Source organism: Salvelinus alpinus, chromosome 30, assembly GCF_045679555.1.
Source record: "Salvelinus alpinus chromosome 30, SLU_Salpinus.1, whole genome shotgun sequence".
NCBI lineage: Eukaryota > Metazoa > Chordata > Actinopteri > Salmoniformes > Salmonidae > Salvelinus > Salvelinus alpinus.
Genome location: NC_092115.1, coordinates 46,910,594 through 46,920,752, shown reverse-complemented (window position 1 = coordinate 46,920,752; position 10,159 = coordinate 46,910,594). Strand labels below are relative to the sequence as shown.

Here is a 10,159-nt window from a genome sequence, read left to right as displayed (position 1 = left end):
GCGTAAAGTTCGCTGAGTAAACTCAATGCTTGTGTAAGCTACAGTACAGTATACGCCTTGTGTAACTGAACTTCACAGGGAGGAAAGAGTTAAACGCATTTCTCTCGAACCTCAGGCTTTCTGTGCATGCGTAAATAAACTAGCCCATTTTCATAAAATGTCTGAGAATTCCAATTTTCCTCTTCTCTCCAACGGTCAATAGCGCCGCACGCAGAGAAAACTGCCAGGCTATGCTGCGTAGGACTACTCATTAAAACGGATTGTGCGCGCGCTCCTCCTCAGAACTTTGATCTACTCCACATACCCACCTTAACCTATTCTCTGCAAAATAGGCCTACATGTCATAGAGCAGGCCTATTGTTTAATGTCGTAGTGAGTTTTAGAGTGGGTTTAGTACGTTTAAATTAACAGTTATGGCGAAATGGTCGGTTTTACTCTTTTACCTCCTCCAAGGACTGGCTCATCTTATTACTGGACAGCAGCAGCCACCGCGTGAGCGAGTGGGGCCTTGGCGGCAGAGGATTCAGTGGGAGAATAACGGTCAGGTGTACAGTCTAATGAGCACCGGGTCAGAGTATCAACCACTGGCGCGCCCGAGGAGCCAGTCCACGGTATACGTGAGCACTAGGAGGGATGGCACCGGCCAGACGCAGCCTGGAACGCGGGAAGGCAGAGTGGCTCACATAAGATCTGGACGAGTGGAATCGAATTTAGGCGCGGAACATTTACGGAACCAAACCAACAATGTTCTAGATCCTGGATCTGTAGCTCTAGGACAAGCCAATGGGCAGTACGTGGTGCCCAATGCTCGGCGGCACTCAGGCGCCAGACAGCAACCTGAGGTTCCATACCGAGCGGGAGTGGTGGGGTCCCCTGGCGCACGGCGCTACTCTCCAGAGTACACGTACCGAGTCAACGCATCAGTCCCCGCGCTGCTCCCCGAGTTCTCCGGTAGCGGGATACCGAGGAGAGGAACGCCAGTCACTCAGGATGCTACCGGGGATGCTCGCTCGGGGGTTCATGCCTCTCCACCCCGGGGAAGGGAGGCAGTGCTTGTGCCTAGGGGTGGAGAATACCAACAGATACGCGCTGAGCCGGGAGCATCCATCTCCAGGCAAACCGCACAAACGGAACATTCCAACTCAGGTTATGTCGTCCCCAACGGCAGGGATGCTCCTCCAGTACCCAGACCCGATAACAGTGCTGAGACGTCGATCGAGGCAGCGAGTAACGGCGAGGACATGGTCTCGGACGATCCTAGGAACCCTTTTAAAAACCACCGGAATTCCGTTTTCTACAACATGTACCCCTCCAGAGGCAGAACGCCGGTAGTGCGCACGCGGCGTCCCCCGGCGCCAGCTCCTGGCACTGGATACGGAACCAGATATTTCCAGAATGGTGAGTATGCTAATTGTCGCATGTGTATAATTTTAAATGTTCCTGGTGCAATCGTTATAAGCGATTATAAAGCGATATTTAATGCTTTATATCATTCCCAAGGGCTCCCAGACCTCGTCCCAGACCCGTATTCCATCCAGGCTGGTGCCTACATCCAGCGAATGCAGATGTACTCGCTGCGCTGTGCAGCTGAGGAGAACTGTTTGGCAAGGTAAGTTATAAGCGCCTATGCAACTGGCTTTGTGTGCAATTTATTTTATATTATATGTTCTGTATATCTCTTAAACCACAATACATACACTTTCAGAAAAAAATCTAAATTTTCCCATTGTCTCTTTCCTGCAGTTATGTGTGGTTAATGTAAATAATGCCTTCAATTGGTAATTTGTGACTCAATAAGCAACAAAGAGGATCTCACTTAGCTACTGTTGTTTTCTACAGCCAATACACGTCAAATGTACTAATTTTGACCATTGCAAATGTTTACACGATCTGATAGGATGACAGTTAATGTATCTTTCCATATGTGGTCTCTCCCAGGTCAGCGAGCACAGCCAGGGACATAGACTACAGAGTACTGCTCCGCTTCCCCCAGAAGGTCAAGAATCAAGGCACCACTGACTTCCTTCCGGTCAAACCAAGACACCAGTGGGAATGGCACAGCTGTCACCAGTAAGTAAATCCAAGTAAATTGCATATAGGAAGTAGAAATAACTAGCTCCATTTGTCTCAGGTCTCCCTCATTCCATAGGAATTAGTCACTCCTGACAGGCAATACAAGTTCTTGTGCTGTTAGGGGAATAACCTATGTGTAAATGTAACAATCTGCTGCTGTAATTTTTGTGTTATCTGTGATCGTTTTGTTTGTCTTGTGTAGTTTCTTAATCATTGTACCTAAACTGTAGGTGTAAACATGTATTCTTCAATATTCTTCAAAATCACCGGAAATATGACATTATATTTAACATTCATGGAAAAGAAATACAGGCCGTAGCTATGTTTCCATTAACTTTTACAATGATTTTTTTGTCGACATTTAGAAAGTTGACAAACAGATGCGACAATTGCCTGCTACGGTGCGTTTCCAAGACAGTTTCCACACTGTCTTGTGTCGATAAAAATTGTTGGGCGTAATGGTGTCACACCCCCAAAAAAGTGTGTTGAATAAAAACAAAGTGGTTGGAGTATTTCCATTATCCACTTAGACTATTTGCGCATTAATTAATACATTCCCGAGATCCTGTATGCCCTTCCACCTATCTGTTTCATGTCTCAGATAACCCGCAAAAGCCAGCATGGAAAGAATGTAAGATTTGACAAATATTTGCCATATTCTAGTCATTCTCATGTGCCAACGTATCGCCAGGGCCCGTACAATGGTGAAACTTACACAACTGTAAATCTGAAATAATTGGATGATGAAACTTGCATACAGCCAACCAGAAAAGCAAGAGGAAGCAATTCAGGCATTCTTGAAGTCTTGACAATCCTTGTCCTGCAAAGAAACATTTTTATAGTGGAAAAATAGATTTAGAAAGCAGAATTGCATTTCAAATTAACTGTGGAGTGGAGCTTTATAGTAATGTGATGACATCACATTCCCCGCGTACCTTCAAAATTATTCAGCAATCATTATTTATTTATTTATTTTGTCGAATAAACCTGGGTCAATGGAAACCTGCCTAATGACTGCTAATGTTAGCAGTAGTACTTGTTAGCACATATACAAACCAGCCCATGGCTCAATATGATCTACCAGTCATCCATTATGCTAATGCCGGGATGGGCAAGTTTGATGGGGGTGGGGGCCACAAAATCCGAACTCATCATGTGGTGTCACAGTGGCTCACGGGTCTACGTACCCAAATCCATACCCACACATGCAATCAGAGCCGGTCCTAGCCTTTTGGGGGCCCTAAGTGAAGGAGTTTTCATGAAAACAAAGGAGAAAAAACTGTCTCTGATAATCACATGCTGCTATTTATTACTGACCAGCAGATGTCACTAATGTGCATTGTGAACAGATAATGAAGTTCAGAGTAATGACCAGTTTTTTTCGTCACAATTTGGTGAAAGTGCCGAAGCCTTCCGAAAGCCTCAGTTTCCCATCACTAGTGCTAACATTTTGTAGTCACATTTTCATTTACATACTTTCTTAGATTGTTTTGGAGAGTTTCCTCTGCGTGTTTTGTGTGCTCTCACCTGTCTGAGTTTTTGAAGGGCTGTCTTTATACTTGACCATAGAGTTTGCTAGAGGTCACACCTGCCATGCATGCCCTCTGTCCACCTCCATGCATCAGAATTCATGGGTGAATTCTGAATAGTACGGCAGCACAATGTTTGAAGTTCACATTTTGGTTCTGATATTGGGGCCTAAGTTCCCCACACAGTGCGTGGCTGTGTGGATGAGTGGGTCAAATTCCAAAGAAATCTGTCGTCTTACTCCCCCAGCAGTCAGGGTTCATTTCCCACTTCTGCCTGTCCAACTTTCACTCCTTTTCTTTCTCCTCCTGTTTTTAATATGTCTAAACAAAGCACAGAAAAAATGAAGGTGGAATTTCACCCCCCAAAAATTCTCCATAGGCCCTATTCAGGCTTAAGATAAGTTGATCTAACATGGACTTAAATCCATATTTCATTGAGTCCATGTTAAGTCTACTTATCTCATGTTTGAATCGGGCCCCATGTGCTCAGTGTAACAAGGCTGGTTAATAAGCACAACCATTTTGTCCTGAAGACTGGCTGATTGACTTGGGCGGTGTTTTGACAAGCAGGAGACCCAGTGTCTTCTTTAAAATGTTAATCAACATATTGAATGAAAATCATCAATCAATATGTATGCTATAAACCAATAGCATAAATGATTGAATGAGAGACACAGTCTGACAAAATATTCTGTTTGTGTTTTGATCCTGCCTTTTTACATGAACTGAAACACCAAATAGTGTTTTCAAAACACTTTCTTAAAAATAAGAAGAACCACTTTGGGTGTTTCAGAGTACATCCATTCTGTTTTGAAATGCATTCTGTGTATCATAACGGTTACATTGGGTTTACATTCAAACACCCTCCAAACACCAGATTTCAGCTTAGGCGCACTACTTTTCATGGTTTTACTGCACAACGATGGTAGACATGTAAAAACTCCCTCCTTTCTCCTGCCCCAGACACTACCACAGTATGGATGCCTTCAGTAACTATGATCTGTTAGAGGTCACAACAGGAAGGAAGGTGGCAGAGGGACACAAGGCCAGTTTTTGTCTGGAGGACACGGGCTGTGATGCTGGATTCAGACGCCGCTACGCATGCACAGCACATACGCAGGTGAGTACTGCACTACGAACACAACATCATACCATTTTGTGAATCCACAATTGCAGCCCATACACAGGTACGTAATGGTACGGGTACTGCACAAAGTGCTTAGGGACCCTGCTGATGTAACAAAAGGTGAATATGATCCACATTTAGCTATAACTGTGTTTTGTGTTGAACAGGGGCTGAGTCCAGGATGTCATGATACATATGCTGCGAATATTGACTGTCAGTGGATCGACATCACTGATGTTCCTACAGGAAACTACGTCCTGAGGGTAACTACATTATATGATTATTGTCTCTGGATCGCAATTGACAAATAAAACATTTGATTTGATTTGTCTAAAGCTTACAACAGGAACTCTCTGTTTGGTAATGATTAACTTGAAATGCATTTTTTTTTTTTTGCCTAGTCCGATCTCTATGTGCTTTAGCCATCTCACCTAAGCAGTGTTGTTCACACAAATCTTTATTTTCTTAGGTCATAGTCAACCCCAGTTATCATGTGCAAGAGTCAGACTATTCCAACAACGTGGTGAGATGTGATGTCACATACACAGGTACTCAGGTTCAAACACGGAACTGTCGTCTAACCAGGTAAGATTCTCTGTGGTTGGCCAATATATCATAAATTCTCTGTGATTGGCCAATATATCATATATTTTCTGTGATTGGCCAATATAATCATATATTCTCTGTGATTGGCCATGACGTCATAGATATCAATGTCTCACGCCCTGCATAGTTTTTACCATCCCAACGGGCATGTAAGTGCAGAAAATAGAGTCTGGATGGCAAATATACAGTGGGGAGAACAAGTATTTGATACACTGCCGATTTTGCAGGTTTTCCTACTTACAAAGCATGTAGAGTTCTGTAATTTTTATCATAGGTACACTTCAACTGTGAGAGACGGAATCTAAAACAAAAATCCAGAAAATCACATTGTATGATTTTTAAGTAATTAATTTGCATTTTATTGCATGACATAAGTATTTGATCACCTACCAACCAGTAAGAATTCCGGCTCTCACAGACCTGTTAGTTTTTCTTTAAGAAGCCCTCCTGTTCTCCACTCATTACATGTATTAACTGCACCTGTTTGAACTCGTTACCTGTATAAAAGACACCTGTCCACACACTCAATCAAACAGACTCCAACCTCTCCACAATGGCCAAGACCAGAGAGCTGTGTAAGGACATCAGGGGTAAAATTGTAGACCTGCACAAGGCTGGGATGGGCTACAGGACAATAGGCAAGCAGCTTGGTGAGAAGGCAACAAATGTTGGCGCAATTATTAGAAAATGGAAGAAGTTCAAGATGACGGTCAATCACCCTCGGTCTGGGGCTCCATGCAAGATCTCACCTCGTGGGGCATCAATGATCATGAGAAAGGTGAGGGATCAGCCCAGATCTACACGGCAGGACCTGGTCAATGACCTGAAGAGAGCTGGGACCACAGTCTCAAAGAAAACCATTAGTAACACACTACGCCGTCATGGATTAAAATCCTGCAGCGCACGCAAGGTCCCCCTGCTCAAACCAGCGCATGTCCAGGCCCATCTGAAGTTTGCCAATGACCATCTGGATGATCCAGAGGAGGAATGGGAGAAGGTCATGTGGTCTGATGAGACAAAAATAGAGCTTTTTGGTCTAAACTCCACTCGCCGTGTTTGGAGGAAGAAGAAGGATGAGCACAACCCCAAGAACACCATCCCAACCGTGAAGTAACATAATTCTTTGGGGATGCTTTTCTGCAAAGGGGACAGGACGACTGCACCGTATTGAGGGGAGGATGGATGGGGCCATGTATCGCGAGATCTTGGCCAACAACCTCCTTCCCTCAGTAAGAGCATTGAAGATGGGTCGTGGCTGAGTCTTCCAGCATGACAACGACCCGAAACACACAGCCAGGGCAACTAAGGAGTGGCTCCGTAAGAAGCATCTCAAGGTCCTGGAGTGGCCTAGCCAGTCTCTATACCTGAACCCAATAGAAAATCTTTGGAGGGAGCTGAAAGTCCGTATTGCCCAGCGACAGCCCCGAAACCCGAAGGATCTGGAGAAGGTCTGTATGGAGGAGTGGGCCAAAATCCCTGCTGCAGTGTGTGCAAACCTGGTCAAGAACAACAGGAAACGTATGATCTCTGTAATTGCAAACAAAGGTTTCTGTACCAAATATTAAGTTCTGCTTTTCTGATGTATCAAATACTTATGTCATGCAATAAAATGCAAATGAATTACTTAAAAATCATACAATGTGATTTTCTGAATTTTTGTTTTAGATTCCATCTCTCACAGTTGAAGTGTACCTATGATAAAAATTACAGACCTCTACATGCTTTCTAAGTAGGAAAACCTGCAAAATCGGCAGTCTATCAAATACTTGTTCTCCCCACTGTAGATGTTTTTCATAATTGTAAAAGCTTTAAAATTAGTAAAGTAGCATACTGTGCATCCGTAAAGTATTCAGACCCCTTGACTTTCTCCACATTTTGTTACGTTACAGCCTTATTCGAAAATTGATTCAATAGTTGTTTTTTAATTCCTCATCAATCTACACACCCATAATGACAAAGCAAAAACAGGTTTTTAAACATTCTTGAAAATGTATTAAAAAGAAACAACTGAAATATCACATTCACCTAAGTATTCAGACCCTTTACTCTTTGTTTGTACTTTGTTGAAGCACCTTTGGCAGCAATGACAGCCTCAAGTCTTCTTGGGTATGATGCTACAAGCTTGACACACCTGTACTTGGGGAGTTTCTCCAATTCTCTGCAGATCAACTCAAGCTCTGTCAGGTTGGATTGGGAGTGTCGCTGCACAGCTATTTTCAGGTCTCTCCAGAAATTTCAATCGGGTTCAAGTCCGGGCTGTGGCTGGGCCACTCAAGAACATTCAGAGACTTGTCCTGAAGCCACTACTGCGTTGTCTTGGCTGTGTGCTTAGGGTCGTTGGCCTGTTGGAAGGTGAACCTTCGTCCCAGTCTGAGGTCCTGAGCACTCTGGAGCAGGTTTTCATCAAGGATCTCTCTGTACTTTGCTCCGTTCATCTTTCCCTTGATCCAGACTAGTTTCCCAGTCCCTGCCGCTGAGAAGCATCCCCACAACATGATGCTGCCACCACAATGCTTCACAGTATGGATGGTGCCAGGGTTCCTCCAGACGTGACGATTGGCATTCAGGCCAAAGAGTTCAATCTTGGTTTTATCAGATCAGAGAATCTTGTTTCTCATGGTCTGAGAGTCCTTTAGGTGCCTTTTGGAAAACTCAAAGCGGCTGTCATGTGCCTTTAACTGAGGAGTGGCTTCCGTCTGGCCACTCTACCATAAAGGCCTGATTGGTGGAGTGCTGCAGCAGAGATGGTTGTCCTTCTGAAAGGTTTTCCCATCTCCACAGAGGAACTCTGAAGCTCTGTCAGAGTGACCATCAGGTTCTTGGTCACATCCCTGACCAGTTCCCGAACTTCTTCTATTTAAGAATGATAGAGACCATTGTGTTCTTGGGGACCTTCAATGTTGCAGAGATTTTTTGGTACCCCTTCCCCAGATCTGTGCCTCGACACAATCCTGTCTCGGAGCTCTACGTAATATTCCTTCGACCTCACGGCTTGGTTTTTGCTCTGACATGGCCTGTCAACTGTGGGACCTTATATAGCAGGTGTGTGGCTTTCCAAATCATGTCCAATCAATTGAATTCACCACAGGTGGACTCGAATCAAGTTGTAGAAACATCTCAAGATTGATCAATGGAAATAGGATGCACCTGAGCTTAATTTCGAGTCTCATAGCAAAGGGTCTGAATACAAATTTTAATAAGGTACATTTAAATAAAAATAATAATTTCAAAAAATCTGTTTTTCTTTGTCATTATGGGGTATTGTGTGTAGATTGATGATGAACATTTTTTATTTAATCAATTTTAGAATAAGGCTGTAACCTAACAAAATTTGGAAAATGGGAAGGGGTCTGAATACTTTCCAAATGCACTGTAAATATTAATTGAGACAAAATGTTTCTTAATGTTCATCTCTCTCTTCCTATCTCCACAGGGGTTAAATCATTCCTTGGAATGTAAGATTCTGAGGTATTTTCCTCTTGTCTCTTGAAGTACTGTAAACTACAACAATCTCAACCAGTTGTTGCGGTTGTAGGTGTTGTAGATAGTCGTTTTTATAAAATTGTGCAGCATTCCCCTCGAAACTTAATGTGTTCCTTGGGTTATTTAGGGTGTTATATGTTTGGAAATCAGTTGTAAAAGAGGATTTTTTTTACCGAAAACTTTTGTAACATAGGCATTTACTGAGCATTATTACATGACAATGTATTTAATCGATATGACATTATCCGTTGAAGAAGAGTAATATTTTTGTATTATTTAGCATGATCTTGAAAATGGAAGGGAAAAAGGACTGTGCTTGAATTAGACTATGCTTTTTGATATTTGATCTGCAGTTGTATAGTTAGATGCAGTTGAGTAACCACTTGGTGGCCATAATTAATACGTTGCAAATGCCTGACCTGTATGTGCTAAGTATTAATTAAATAATATATTTCCATTCACTTTGTAAGTGTGTATGCATGTGTGAGCGAATGAAGACATTTTTTATTTTAAATTGTAATGAAAAGTTGTTTATATGCCGCTCAAACCTGTTAATATTCCAATTGTTGTCGTTTTTGTTAATGTTGATACAATAAACATGGTGAAGAGTGAGAATGTAAAAAATACGTTCACATCTGGCTATTCTTTTTGTCGCATGAACCATTGGGCACCTTTGTGTACGTTAGATTTTTGTGGAAGGAATTGATCATAAATATACCAACTATATGTTACAAAAAGTGTGTAGAAGGGATATGAGGTATTTTTTTATGCTGCTTTGTAAATACTGCAGTATGTATAGACTGAAATTGTCTCTTTTTACCTCTCTTTACTGGAAACCTTGGTACTGAGAAGGGTTGGGGGTCAATTCCATTTAAATTCCAGCCAATTTAGGAAGTACGCTGAAATTCCAATTCTCTACAAAGCATTTCAATAAGTAAAAATTGCAATTGAAATTTGGCTTACTTTCTGAATTAACTGGAATTGAAATGGAATTTACCCCAACCTTGGTACTGAGTGGAGATGAGTGTGTGCAGATTTTGGCTTGGCTGAAATTACTAAGCCCTGAGGTTGAGAGAGAACCAAACACACAGAGAACCAAACAGTGCAAGCTGCTCTACTGTGGCAGTGTGATCTGTAGCGGTTTGCTTGCTGACAGGGCTGTGTGAAGACAGAGGCCAGAGGATGTTAAACCGCCCTGCCATGGCTACTAAAGCACCGCGCAATGCAGAGGGATGAATGAAGCCCTTTTCTCTCTCCGCTTGTAAATACCAAGCACACCTTGACTTCTAGTAGCAGTCTCATGGCCTATATCGGGTTAAGAGGTAAAGGGTAGGGTTAAGGA

At 42.7% G+C, this 10,159-nt stretch overlaps 1 protein-coding gene across 1 annotated transcript; it reads left to right on the top strand.

The window, feature by feature from the left end:
• The first annotated feature begins 226 nt into the window (after window positions 1-226).
• LOC139560077 (protein-lysine 6-oxidase-like) lies at window positions 227-9,443 on the top strand. The gene is made up of 7 exons (XM_071376571.1): window positions 227-1,398; window positions 1,501-1,609; window positions 1,939-2,070; window positions 4,566-4,722; window positions 4,896-4,991; window positions 5,198-5,313; window positions 8,768-9,443. Exons 1-7 carry the CDS (start codon window positions 414-416, stop codon window positions 8,772-8,774), a joined length of 1,602 nt encoding a protein of 533 aa, XP_071232672.1. The 5' UTR covers window positions 227-413; the 3' UTR covers window positions 8,775-9,443.
• Window positions 9,444-10,159: the final 716 nt, after the last annotated feature.

Coding starts and splice junctions, on each gene's coding strand:
- LOC139560077 (XM_071376571.1), top strand. CDS start 414: ATGGCGAAATGGTCGGTTTTACTCTTTTACCTCCTCCAAGGACTGGCT. Junction 4,723..4,895: donor CATGCACAGCACATACGCAG/GTGAGTACTGCA, acceptor TGTGTTGAACAG/GGGCTGAGTCCAGGATGTCA. Junction 4,992..5,197: donor CAGGAAACTACGTCCTGAGG/GTAACTACATTA, acceptor TTATTTTCTTAG/GTCATAGTCAACCCCAGTTA.